The 14,727-nt window shown below is 42.9% G+C and overlaps 1 protein-coding gene across 1 annotated transcript in view; it reads right to left on the reverse strand.

The window, feature by feature from the left end:
- The window catches only part of LOC144499235 (lysine-specific demethylase 7B-like), a 111,739-nt gene that overhangs the window by 37,530 nt on the left and 59,482 nt on the right, over nt 1–14,727 (reverse strand). The window contains exon 15 of the mRNA XM_078221354.1: nt 6,509–6,603. Coding sequence (XP_078077480.1) covers nt 6,509–6,603 — 95 coding nt within the window. The remainder of the gene's footprint in view (nt 1–6,508; nt 6,604–14,727) is intronic.

The raw sequence follows: 14,727 nt of genomic DNA on the forward strand, positions 1-14,727 counted from the left end.
CTACACATCCCAGGACACTAAGGGGCAATTTTAGCATGGCCAACCAACCTAACCCGCACATCTTTGGACCATCTTTAGTTAACCAAAATGTATAGTATCAAACTTAAGGAAAAAGCATGCAATTGCATAAAGACAAGTCAGAAGATTGGGAAAAATATTTTTTTTTTAAAAATCAAGGAATGACTAGAAGATTAATTTTTTTAAAAAGGAGAAATTAGAGTATGCAAGAAAACTAGCCAGAAATATAGAGAGAGTGTTTCAATAAATATTAAAATAAGGGTTAACAAAGTGAGTGTTGGTCCTAAATAATGAAAGTCTGGGGAATTAATAGTGGAAAATAAGGAGATGGAAGATGAATTGAACAGGACTTTTACATTGGTCTCGTTATTTAAGGATACAAATGTATTGGAAATAGATAAGTGAAGGCTTATTAGATTAATATCTGGAATGAGTGGGTTGTTTTATGAGGAAAGATTGGATACAAATAACATCCCAGAAATAGCTCTAAATTAGGCAACTGAACTGCAAGAGAATTCCAAGAAGATTACAATTTCCTGGAAAGTGGTACTTTGCAAATTTATAGAAATCCTACAGTGCAGAAGGAGGCCATTCGGCCCATCGAGTCTGCACCGACCACAATCCCACCCAGGCCCTACCCCCACATATTTTACCCGCTAATCCCTCTCACTTATGCATCTTAGGACTCTAAGGGGCAATTTTTAACCTGGCCAATCAACCTAACCCGCACATCTTTGGACTGTGGGAGGAAACCGGAGCACCCGGAGGAAACCCACGCAGACACGAGGAGAATGTGCAAACTCCACACAGACAGTGACCCGAGCCGGGAATCGAACCCGGGACCCTGGAGCTGTGAAGCAGCAGTGCTAACCACTGTGCTACCGTGCCGCCCAAATTGTTGGAACTGCGAGACAACTACCTGCATCTTAGGGTCTTAAAAGAAATGGCTAGTGAGATAGTCGATGCATTGGTTTTAATTTTCCAAAATTAATTAATTTGGGAAGATTCCATTGGATTGGAGAATAGTGATTGTAATTTTTTTAAATTCAAAAAATGAGTGAGACAGAAAGCAGGAAACTACAGGCTAATTAGGTTAACATTTGCAATAATGTCAAAATGTCAAAAGCTATTATTAAAGATGCTATGGCAAGACTGTTAGAAAAACTCATGGTAATCAGGCAGAGTCAATGTGGTTTTGTAAAAGGGAAATCAGCTTTAAGCAATTTATTGGGAGGAGATCTTTGAAGGAGTCATACATGCTGTGGAAAAAAAAGAGGACCAGTGGATGAACCACACTTAGATTTCCAGAAGCCATTTGATAAACTAACATCAAAGGTTATTGTGGCGAATAAAAGTTTATGTTTATGAGGTACCATATTAGCATGGATAGAAGATTGGTTAGCCTACAGGAAACAGAGTTTGGATGATCATATTGAGATTGGCAAAATGTGACGAGTGGGGTGCCCTACAGGGATCAGTGCTGGGATCTCAACCTTTTACGATTAATATAAATAACTTGGATGAAGGAAGCAATTATGAGGCTATTAGGCAGGAAATTAGAGGCATAAATTGGAAAGAGGTTTTCTCAGGGAAATGTACAGAAGAAATGTGGCAAATTTTCAAGGAAAATTTGTCTGGAGCTCTGCACAGCAACGTTCCAATGAGACGGGAGTTATAGTAGGTTACAGGAACCATGGTGCACGAAAGCTGTAACAAACTTAGTCAAGAAGAAAAGAAAAGCCTACAAAAGGTTCAGGGAGCTAGATAATGTTAGAAATCTAGAAGAGTATACGACTAGTAGGAAGGAACTTAAGAGGGAAATTAGAAGAGCAAGAAGGGGTCATGAGAAGGCCTTGGCAGACAGGATAAAGGAAAACCCCAAGGCATTCTACAGGTATGTTAAGAGCAAGAAGATAAGATGTGAAGGAGTAGGACCTATCAAATGTGACGGTGGGAAAGTCTGTATAGAACCGGTAGAAATAGCAGAGGTACTCAATGAATACTTTGCTTCAGTATTCACAGTGGAAAGGGATCTTGGTAGTTGCAGTGCAGACCTGCAGTGGACTGGGAAGATTGAGCATGTGGACATTAGGAAAGAGGATGTGTTGGAGCTTTTAAAAGCATCAAGTTGGATAAATCGGCGGTTACTGTGGGAGGTGAGGGAAGAGATTGCTGAGCCTCTGGCGATGATCTTTGCGTCATCAATGGAGACGGGAGAGGTTCCGGAGGATTGGAGGATGGTGGATGTGGTTCCGTTATTCAAGAAAGGGAGAAGAGATAGCCCGGGAAATTATAGACCAGTGAGTCTAATCTCAGTGGTTGGTGAGTTGATGGAGAAGATCCCGAGAGGCAGGATTTATGAACATCTGGAGAGGAATAGTATGATCAGAAATAGCCAGCACGGCTTTGTCCAAGGCAGATCATGCCTTACGAGCCTAATTGAATTTTTTGAAGATGTAACTGGACACATAGACGAGGGAAGAGCGGTAGATGTAGTTTATATGGATTCCAGCAAGGCGTTTGATAAGGTGCCCCATGCGAGGCTTATTGAGAAAGTGAAGGGGCATGGGATACAAGGGGACATTGCTTTGTGGATTCAAAACTGGCTTGCCCACAGAAGGCAAAGAGTGGTTGTAGATGGGTCTTTTTCAGCATGGAGGTCGGTCACCAGTGGAGTGCCCCAGGGATCTGTTCTGGGACCCTTGCTCTTTGTGATTTTTATAAATGACCTAGATGAGGAAGTGGAAGGATGGGTTGGCAAGTTTGCTGATGACACAAAGGTTGGTGGTGTTGTGGATAGTGTAGAGGGATGTCAGCAGTTGCAACGAGACATAGATAAGATGCAAGACTGGGCGGAGAAGTGGCAGATGGACTTCAACCCAGATAAGTATGTGGTGGTTCATTTTGGCAGGTCGAATAGGATGAAAGAATATAATATTAAGGGTAAGACGCTTGGCAGTGTGGAAGATCAGAAGGATCTTGGAGTCCGGGTTCATAGGACGCTCAAAGCAGCGTCGCAGGTACAGGCTGTGGTTAAGAAGGCGTATGGAATACTGGCCTGCATCAATAGAGGAATTGAGTTTAGAAATCGCTGTATAGGACCCTGGTCAGACCCCACCTGGAGTACTGTGCCCAGTTCTGGTCGCCTCATTACAGAAAGGATGTGGAAGCCATAGAAAGGGGCAGAGGAGATTTACAAGGATGTTGCCTGGATTAGGTGGCATGCCTTATGAGGATACATTAAGAGAGCTAGGTCTTTTCTCCTTGGAGAGGCGAAGGATGAGAGGTGATCTGATAGAGGTGTCTAAGATGTTGAGAGGTATTGATAGAGTGGATTCTCAGTGGCTTTTACCCAGGGCTGAAATGGTTGCCACAAGAGGTCACAGGTTTAGGGTGCTGGGGAGTAGGTACAGAGGAGATGTTAGGGGTAAGTTTTTCACTCAGAGGGTGGTGGGTGCGTGGAATCGGCTGCCGGTAGTGGTGGTGGAGGCGGATTCGATAGGGTCTTTTAAGAGACTTTTGGATAAGTTCATAGAAGTTAGTAAGATAGAGGGTTATAGGTAAGCCTAGTAGGTAGGGACATGTTTGGCGCAACTTGTGGGCCAAAGGGCCTGTTTGTGCTGTAGCTTTTCTATGTTCTATGTATCGATGCTAAATTTGCTGATGGCACAAAGATCAGTAGGGAAGTAAATTATGAAGAGGATGTAAAGAAGGGACAAACGGATACAGCTAGGTTCAGTGAGTGAGCAAAGATCTAGAAAATGGAGCATTAATGTGGGAGATATGAAATTGTCTAATGTGGTAGGAAGAATTAAAAAAGAACAGATTATCTAAATGGTGAGTGATTGCAGAGCTCTGAGGTGCAAAGGGTTCTGAGTGCCCTAGTACATGAATTATAAAAGGTCAGTGTGCAAATACAGCAAGTAATAAGGAAAGCTAATAAAATGTTATTATTACAAGGAGAATCAAACACAAAAATAAATGGTTATGGCTTAATTATACAGGACATTAGGGAGACCATTTCTGGAGTACTGTTAACAACTTTGGTCTCATTATTTAAGGATACAAATGTATTGGAAATAGATAAGTGAAGGTTTATCTGGAATGAGGGGATGAGGGGTTGTTTTATGAGGAAAGGTTGGTAGGTCATGCTGAAGTTTAGAAGAGTAAGAGGAGACCGAGACACACAAGATCCTGAAAGATCTTGATAGGGTAGAATTGGAAAGAATGCTTCCTCTTGTGGCGTAATATTTTAAAAATAAGAGGCCCCTCATTTAAGACAGTTGAGAAGAAATCCTTTTCTCTCAAATGTCATGAATCTATGGAACTCACTTCCCTAGTCAGCGTTGGAGACAGAGTCAATTAACAATTACTGCAATAGTGACTGGGGAAAGCCAGCATGGACTCATTTTTATTTTTGTCCATAGGATATTGAAATTCCTGGCAAAGCTAGCAATTATTCCAATCTCAAATTGCCCTTCAGGTGGTGATGATGAGCCATTTTCTTGAGCATGTGGTGACAATACACCCACACTGCTGCTCGACAGGAAGTTCCAGGATTTTGATCCATGAAGGCATATCAATTCATATTCAAGAAATCAGTGTTACTTGTGTAAAGGCTAAGACATGTTTACTGAATCTAATTATATTTTTCTGACAGCCAATATGGTAGATAAGGGAATATTTAAGCATGCTATTTCTGTACTTTCAGATAAGAATTCCATTCCCCACAGTAAACTCAAAAATAAGAGCGCATAGCAAGCTATTTACATGACCAGGTAACTGATTAGGTGGTAGGAGACAGAGTAGGGATCATGGATAGCCATTAAAATTAACAGGTTGTGACTAGTAATGCTGCCTCAGGAATCTCCCTTCAGCTTCATCCACTTACTCTACCTAGCTCTACCTAAAACTGAGTTAAATGATGGAATAGACAAGTGCATACTTAAGTTTGCTGACAACACTAACTGGCACAGTAAATAGTGGGGCAGAAAGTTGCAAAACACATTGATAAACTGAGTGGGCAAAACCACGGCAGAGAGAGTTGAATCTGGGAAATTAAGATAGATTTCTATTTGATGAAGAGAGAGATTTAAGGGTCATAAAACCCTTAAACCTTTAAAACTATTAGACATGTATTTGGAAGTTATTAAAAGGTAGACTGTTGGTCTTTATCTCAAGGGGACTAGAATAAAGAGAGTGCAAGTTATGTTGCAGCTGTACAAAGCTCTGTTTAGACAGTACCTGGAGTACTGCATTCAGTTATGGGCATCATACTTCAGGAAGGCTACATTAGTCACAAGGGGTACAACATGGATTCATCAGAATAATATCAGAGTTAAAAAGGAGTTAAACTAAGAGGACAGGTTCAATATATAAGGCTTAAATGCACTTGAATATGGAGGATTAAGGACAAATTACTTTAATTTCAGGATAATTAAGGAATGTGATAGAGTAAAGCGAGACAGTACTTAATCTGGAGAGCATGCCCAAAACAAGAGGGCATTACTATTGAAGAGCCATGCTCTAATTTTAAGGGGATGTCAGAAAATCTAGACTATCTCCCAGAAAAACAATTGAGGATCAGGAATCAGGCAGAGGGGCAAGCAAAAATTTCAAAAAAAGAGACCTGCAAATTTTTAATAGGCAAGGGTAATGGGCAGCACAGTGGCACAACTGCTTCACAGCACCAGGGACCCGGGTCCAATTCCGGCCTTGGTGACTGTGTGGAGTTTGCACGTTCTCCCTATGTCTGCGTGGATTTCCTCTGGGTGCTCTGGTTTCCTCCCACAATCCAAAGATGTGTAGGTTAGGTGGATTAGCCATGGTAAATGTGCAGGTTGTGGGAATGAGTCGAGAGGGGAGAACCTGGGTGGGATGCTCTTTTGGAGGGTCAATGCAGACTCAATGGGTTGAGCAGTGAACCAAGAAACATTTTACAAATTTTGAAAGGTTTTGAGAGAATAGAGAGACAATGTTCCAACTTGAGGAAGGTCATCAATACAAGATCACCACCAAGAAATCCAATAGAGAATTTAGCCGAAATCTCTTTATTGGATAACGGTGAGAACATGGAATTCACTCCCATAAAGTAATTAAGGCAAATAACAGATGGATTCAAATGAACCTAGATGAGTACATAAGAAAGGAGTGAATGATTTTGCCAATTGTTACTACGGATGTGAGGAAACTTGAGTAGATCAGACAGTGGCATGGACCAGTTGGCCAAATGAGTGGTTCCTGTGCTGTATATTCTAGTTAGCTCTGTCATATTGTACTGTAGATCAGTGGCAAACCACGCTGTGCCATCTGACCGAGTCCCAATCATTAAACAAGAATATAGCACTAACAAGTATTACTACATGTGCCAAAGTCTCCAAAACAGCAACTCCTAGAGCATTTGGCCGAGTGAAATTCAATTATTGAAAGTATGATACTGTCTGATTACAATCTAATGGTACATGAATGGACAGAGCATTAGAGCAGGTACCTGCATGCTGCATTTCTTCTCAGTATCAGAGTCAGATAAGTCAGAGGATTTGGACATTCCAACTCTGAGTTCAGTGTTCACACTCTCGAAGATCTCTGTAAGAAATGATGGAGAGGAGATTGATGGATTTCTGTTGGATATGAATCGAAGACAGAAAAGTGGATGAAGTATTGATCAGCCACGATTCGACTGAATGATGGAATTTCCTCGACAGACTAAATGGCATTTTTCCGTTCCTACCTTCATACATTCCACACCCACTATTGTCTTTCATTCATGAGATGGGAACATCACTGGCTTGGTCAGCATTTATTGCCTTTCCCTGAAATCCCTCAAAAAGGTGGTAGTGAGCTACCTTCTTGAACTGCTGCAGTCACTGAGGTGTAGGTATAACCACAGTGCTGTAAGGGAGGGAATTCCAGGATTTTGACAGTATAGTTGCAACTGGTGGTGCTCCCTTGCATGTGATGCCCTTGTTATTTTAGGTGGTAAAGCTAGTAGGTTTGGAAGGTCAATGGACCCGAATCTCCCAAAACATACAGGCCAATAACTTGTTTTGTTTTCACAGCTTGCAGAGTATACAGGATATAACTTTAAAATTTACAGATGACTTGGGACTTGGAAGTATACTGAATAATGGAGAAAGTAGTATTCAGCTTAAGAGTATAAGAGCAAGGAGGTTATGTTGGTGCTGGATAGAACATTGGTTAGGCCACAGCTGGAATCCTGTGTCTAGTTCTGGTCACCTCACTATAGGAAGCATGTGATTGCATTTGATGGGGTACAGAGGAAATTCACCAGGATGTTGCCTGGGATGGAGCATTTGAGCTATATGGAGAGACTGGATAGGATCGAATGGTTTTCTTTAGAGCAATGTGGAAAAGTGTGAGGTTATGCATTTTGGAAGGAGGAATGGAGGTGTAGACTATTTTCTAAATGGAGAAATGCTTCGGAAATCAGAAGCACAAAGGGACCTGGGAGTCCTTGTTCAAGATTCTCTCAAGGTTAACATGCAGGTTCAGTCAGCAGTTAGGAAGGCAAACGCAATGTTAGCATTCATGTCGAGAGGGCTAGAATACAAGAGCACGTATGTACTTCTGAGGTTGTATAAGTCTCTGGTCCATTTGGAGTACTGAGAGCAGTTTTGGGCCCCGTATCTAAGGAAGGATGTGCTGACCTTGGAAAGGGTCCAGAGGAGGTTCACAAGAATGATCCTTGGAATGAAGAGCTTGTCGTATGAGGAACGATTGAGGACTCTGGGTCTGTACTCTGAGTTTAGAAGGATGAGGGGGGATCTTATTGAAACTTACAGGATACTGCGAGGCCTGGATAGAGTGGACAGGGAGAGGATGTTTCCACAAGTAGGAAAAACTAGAACCAGAGAGTACAATCTCAGGCTACAGGGATGATCCTTTAAAACAGAGATGAGGAGAAATTTCTTCAGCCAAAGTGGTGAATCTGTGGAACTCTTTGCCGCAGAAGGCTGTGGAAGCCAGGTCATTGAGTGTCTTTAAGACAGAGATAGATAGGTTCTTGATTAATAAGGGGATCAGGGATAATGGGGAAAAGGCAAGAGAATGGGTATGAGAAAAATATCAGCCATGATTGAATGGCAGAGCAGACTCGGTGGGCCGAGTGGCCTAATTCTGCTCTCATGTCTTATGGTCTTATGATTCAGGTGCATAAGATTATGAGGGGTATGGACAGGGTGAATAGGAATCAGGGTCAATCACAAGGGGGTATAGTTTTAGGGTGAGATGCAGGAGGTTCAGAGGGAATTTGAGAAAAAAATTCAAAGTATGGTGAGAATTTGGAATGCACTGCCTGGGAAGGTAGTGGGGGCCAGAAACCTTACAATCTTTAAGTATTTGGATGAGCACTTGAAATATCATAATATTCAAGGATATGGGACAAGTGCTGAAAATGGGATTTGTGTGATTTTAGATTGTTGGTGCAGACTCAATGGCTAAAGGGCCCTTTCTGGTCTGGATGACTAATTTCAAGAGGATGAAGACAAGCAGATGAAATTCAATGCAGAAAAGCACAAGGTGATAGACGTTGCGAGGAAGAGACAATATATGCTCAGTGTTTGAATTTTAAAGGAGAGAGAAAAAGATTTAGATGTGCTCATGCACAAATCTTTGAAGGCGACAGGAGAGGGTAACAGATTAAGAAATCTGAGGGAAAACTTGCATTGGTTAGAATCATGCCTTGCACAAAGGAAGATGGCTGTCTTTGTTGGAGATCATCTCAGTCCCAGACCTCACGGCGGGTGTTTTACAAGGTAGTGTCATGGGCCCAACCATCTTTAGCTGCTTCAATGACCTGCCCTCCATCATAAACACAGTAAGAAGTTTAACAACACCAGGTTAAAGTCCAACAGGTTTATTTGGTAGCAAAAGCCACACAAGCTCTCGGAGCTGCAAGCCCCTTCTTCAGGTGAGTGGGAATTCTGTTCACAAACAGAGCATATAAAGACACAGACTCAATTTACATGAATAATGGTTGGAATGCGAATACTTACTAATAAGAAACTGATAGCCAAGTTCCGCACACACGAGGATGGCCTCAACCGGGATATTGGGTCATGTCCACTATTTGTAACCCCCACAGAGTTTCACTGGCTGTCTTGTCTGGAGACAATACACATCTTTTTAGCCTGTCTTGATGCTCTCTCCACTCATGTTGTTTTGTTTCTTAAAGACTTGATTAGTTGTAAGTATTCGCATTCCAACCATTATTCATGTAAATTGAGTTTGTGTCTTTATATGCTCTGTTTGTGAACAGAATTCCCACTCACCTGAAGAAGGGGCTTGCAGCTCCGAAAGCTTGTGTGGCTTTTGCTACCAAATAAACCTGTTGGACTTTAACCTGGTGTTGTTAAACTTCTTACTGTGTTTACCCCAGTCCAATGCCGGCATCTCCACTCCATCATAAAGTCAGATGGAATGTTCATGATTCATTGCATAACGGTCAGCACCACTTGTGACCCCTGAAATATTGAAGCTGAATTAAGACCTGTACAAAATTCAGGCTTGGGCTATATGTTGCAAGTAACATACCAAATGAGTGCCTGGAAATGAGCATCTCCAATAAGAAAGAATCTATTGTCCTTAGACATTCAATGGCACTGCCATTGCTGAATCCCCCACTATCAACATCCTGGGAGTTACCATTGACCAGAAACTGAACTGAACCCATATTGTAGCTACAGGAGCAGGTCAGAGGCTGAATATTCTGCGGTGTAGTTCACCTTATGTCTTCCATCTACAAAGCACGAGTTAGAAGTGTGATGGAATACTCTCCCCCACTGCAGTTCAGCTTCAATAACACAACACAATCCAGAGCAAAATTTGATTGGCACCCCATCGATAATCTTCAACATTCAAACCCTTCCCCCACCCCCATGCACAGTGCCATCAATGTGTACCATCTGCACAATGCACTGCAGCAAAATTCTTCAAGACTCCTTCAACAGCACCTCACAAGCTTATTACCTCTAGCACCTAGAAGGACAATGGCAGCTGGACAGGCTGATAATGGACCAGATTTGGACAGGCTGAGTGAGTGGGCGAGGATATGGCAAATGGAGTATAACGTTGAGAAATGCGAGGTTATACACTTTGGAGGAAATAATAACAAATGGGATTACTATCTCAATGGAAACAAATTAAAACATGCTACCATGCAAAGGGACCTGGGGGTCCTTGTGCATGAGACGCAAAAGCCCAGTCTGCAGGTACAACAGGTGATCAAGAAGGCAAATGGGATGTTGGCCTATATTGCGAAGGGGATAGAATATAAAAGCAGGGATGTCTTGATGCACCTGTACAGGGCATTGGTGAGGCCGCAGCTGGAATACTGTGTGCAGTATTGGTCCCCTTATATGAGGAAGGATATATTGGCATTGGAGGGAGTGCAGAGAAGGTTCACCAGGTTGATACCGGAGATGAGGGGTTTGGATTATGAGGAGAGGCTGAGGAGATTGGGTTTGTACTCGTTGGAGTTTAGAAGGATGAGGGGGGATCTTATGGAGACTTATAAGATAATGTGGGGGCTGGATAGGGTGGAGGCGGAGAGATTCTTTCCACTTAGTAAGGAAGATAAAACTAGAGGACACAGCCTCAAAATAAAGGGGAGTCGGTTTAAGACAGAGTTGAGGAGGAACTTCTTCTCCCAGAGGGTGGTGAATCTCTGGAATTCTCTGCCCACTGAGGTGGTGGAGGCTACCTCGCTGAATATGTTTAAAGCGCGGATGGATGGATTCCTGATCGGTAAGGGAATTAAGGGTTATGGGGATCAGGCGGGTAAGTGGTACTGATCCACGTCAGATCAGCCATGATCTTATTGAATGGCGGGGCAGGCTCGAGGGGCTAGATGGCCTACTCCTGCTCCTATTTCTTATGTTCTTATGTTCTTATGCTGCATGGGAACACTACCACCTGCAAGTTCCCCTCCAAATCACCCTACCCTGACTCAGAAATATATCATCGTTCCTTCACTATCACCAAGTCAAAATCCTGGAATTCCCTCTCTAATACATTGGGGGTGTACCTACACCACATGGACTGCAGCAGTCCAAGAAGCAGCTCACCACCACCTTCTCAAGGACAATATGGGGTATGGGAAATAAATGCTGGCCAAGCCAGTGATGCCCATGTCCCACGACTGAATATAAAAAAGTACAAGGAACACGATCACAATTTTTACAGTGCAGCAGGCCATTTAGCCCAACATGTCTGCACCTGGCTCGCCAAGTGAGTATTTTACCTAGTGCCATTCTCCTGCCTTCTCCCTAGAACTGTTTCTTTTAAAATAGTTTGCCATTATCTAATTCCCTCTTGAATGCTGTGATTAAACCTGTCTTTAGCTGTGCCTGAACAGAGCTGGGACTGAGTTCCTTGCTAGTGCTGTTGGGAGCGCTTTAAACTAACTCAGCAAAGTTGGGAGCTAAGGGGAAATATTAGAGAGGAATACCAGGCTACACAAAATACCGGGAGAGACAGGTAACACAAGTATAGAGAACAGTAAGTTAATAGCTGAAGTCAGAATGAGGGAGAAGAATGAGGGCTGGTTGTTAAATATTCCTTGGTAAAACATGTTCAGAAAAGATAGGAGAAGAGGAAAGACAGATTATGTTTCTCAGGGTTCAAGGACAGAATCAATTTGGCTGGAGCTAAAGAGTGAAGAGTGCAATTACATTGCTTGGAGTAGTCTATAGATCACCAACTAATAAGAACAATGTACAGGAAAAAATCTGCAGAGAAATTAGAGAGATGCAAACATTATAGAGTAGTTTTAAAGCGAGACTTGAATTACCTGAATATAGACTGGGATGGTGGTAAAGGTGGAGAGAAACAAACATTCCTAACTGGGTTCCAGAAAATTTTCAACAGCAGTGTTTGCCCTGTCCAACAGGAAATTGTGCTCTGTTGGACATGATTCTTGGAAATGAGATGGGCCAAGTAGATCAACTGTCAGTGGGGAAACATTTAGGAGACAGTGATCATTGTATCATGATGTTTAGTGTGCTGATAGAAAAGGACAATGGGCAATCCAGAGTAAGGATTATTAATTGAGGGAGAGACAACTTGAAGGGACAAGAACAGAGCTAGGCTGGATAGACTCGAATGAAAGGTTGATGAGACAAACTATACCTGAATAATGGGCTACCTTCAAAAACTAAATGGCTCAGACACAGTCAAGTTATAATTCCTCAAAATGCAAAGTCCGGTCAAACAAATTCAGAGTCCCCTGGATGAGAAAGCAGATAGGAATTGAAAAGAAGAAGAAAAAGTGTGCTTAAAGGGTGGCATGGTGGTTAGCACTGCTGCCTCACAGCACCAGGAATCCAAGTTCAATTCCAGAGTTGGTTGACTGTGTGGAGTGTCTGCGTGGGTTTCCTCCGGGTGCTCTGGTTTCCTCCCACAGTCCAAAAGTGTGCAAGTAAGGTTGATTGGCCATGGTAAATTGTCTCCTAGTCATATAGTCTTAGTGTCCCAACATGTGTAGGCTAGTAGGATAACTGGGGTAAATACATGGGGCTACATGATAAGGCCTCGGAGGGATGATCTCTGAAAGTCGGTTCCAAATAATCTCTTTCTGCACTGTAGGGATTCTATAATTATGACAGGTGTCAGGTAGAAAATACAGTTGAGAACCAAGAAAAATACATGAGGTTCAGAGGAGAGGTGAAAAAGCACATTTGAGAAGCAAAGAGGGATTGTGAGAGAAGACTGGCAACCAACATAAAGGGGAATCCCAAAGCCTTCTATAGGCATATAAATAATAAAAGGGTGGTAAAAGGGGATTTATACATGGAAGCAGGGAGCATGGCCCGAGCATTTATTCAATGAATACTTTGCATCTGTTTCTACCAAGGAGGTCGATGCTATCCACAGCATAGTGACAGAGGAGCAAAATTGATAAGGGGATATTCCCTTACACTGAATAGGTTGTAATCTTTCAGTCTTCCCTACACAGAGGGCTGGAGAATTGCAGACTTATTCAAAAAAGGTTGCAAGGATAAGCTCATCAATTACAGACTAGTACGTTTAATTTCGGTGGGGGAAAGCTTCTAACAACAATTATTCAGGATAGAATTAGTCGCATAAAGAAATGTGGGTTGATTAGAAAGAGTCAAATGGGGAATAAAGGGGATATCATGTTCAACTAACTTGGAGTTTTTTGAAGAGGCAGCAGAAAGAGATAGAGAAACAGATATGTGCACAGATTATGGAAAAATGTAAAAAAGTGTTTGTGTGATGGGTGATTTTAACTTCCCCTCTAATGACTCAGACTCCCTTATTGTCAGGGGCTTGGATGGCATTGAGGGGGGGGGGGGGGGGGGGGGGGGGGGGGCGGATTTGTTAGGCGAGTCCAGGAGGGTTCCTTGTAGCAACATGTAGATAGTCCAACTAGGGAAGGGGCCATACTGGACCTAGGATTGGGGAAAGAGCCAGCCAGGTGATTGAAGTTTCAGTGGGGGAGCATTTCAGGAACAGTGACCATAATTTTTAAGTTACATATGGATAAGATAAGAATTATTCTTGGGTGAAGACGAACTACAATATTAGGCAGGAATGGCACAGTGGCAAGGGACCCGGGTTTGATTCCCGGCTTGGGTAACTGTCTGTGTGGAGTTTGCATGTTCTCCCTGTGTCTGTGTGGGTTTCCTCCCACAGTCCAAAGATGTGCAGGTTAGGTGGATTGGCCATGCTAATTTGCCCCTTAGTGTCAGGGGGACTAGCTAGGGTAAATGCATAGGGCTATGGGGATAGGGCCTAGGTGGGATTGTGGTTGGTGCAGATTCGATGGACCAAATGACCTCCTTCTGCACTGTAGGAATCTATGATTCTAGGAACGGGGGAATGTAGATCGGGGGGTGGCTGTTTGAGGATAAACCCACATCTGTCACTTGGGAATCTTTTAAAGGTTAGTTGATTAGAGTTCAGGACCAGCATAGTCCTGTGAAAGTGAAGGATAAGGATGGCAAGATTCGGGAACGTGGGCAGCATGGTGGCACAGTGGTTAGCACTGCTGCCTCACAGCACTCAGGACCCAGGTTCAATTCCCAGCCTCGGGTCACTGTCTGTGTGGAGTTTGCACATTCTCTCCGTGTCTGCTTTTCCTCCGGGTGCTCTGGTTTTCTCCCACAGTCCAAAGATGTGTGGGTTAGGTGGATTGGCCATGCTAAATTGTCCCTTAGTATCAGAGAGACTAGCTAGGGTAAATGCCTGGGGTTTGGGGGATAGGCCTGGGTGGGATTGTGTTTGGTGCAGACTTGATGGGCCAAATGGCCTCCTTCTGCACTGTAGGATTCTAAGAAAACATTGCATGACAAGAGAAATTGTGAAAAAGGAGGCATATGTAAGTTTAGGAAACTGAAGACAGACAGAGCTCGCGAAGAATATAAAAAAAGCAGGAAAGAAAGAATTAAGAGGGCTAAAATGGGCCGTAAACTGTTCCTGGCAAACACAATTAAGGAAAATCTCAACGCATTTTATACATATATAAGGAGCAAGAGGGTAGCTAGGGAAAGGGTTGGTCCACTCAAGGACAAAGAAGGGAGTTTATGCGTAGAGCTGGAGGAAGTGAGTGAGGCCCTTATCGAATACCTTGCATCAGTATTCACAAAGAAGGATGGTGAGTCCAGAGAGGAGTATGTTGATAGCGCACGTCCATATAAAAAAAGGTGCTGGATGTTTTGAAAAGCATTA

This window comes from Mustelus asterias, chromosome 9 (genome assembly GCF_964213995.1).
Source record: "Mustelus asterias chromosome 9, sMusAst1.hap1.1, whole genome shotgun sequence".
NCBI classification, from domain to species: domain Eukaryota; kingdom Metazoa; phylum Chordata; class Chondrichthyes; order Carcharhiniformes; family Triakidae; genus Mustelus; species Mustelus asterias.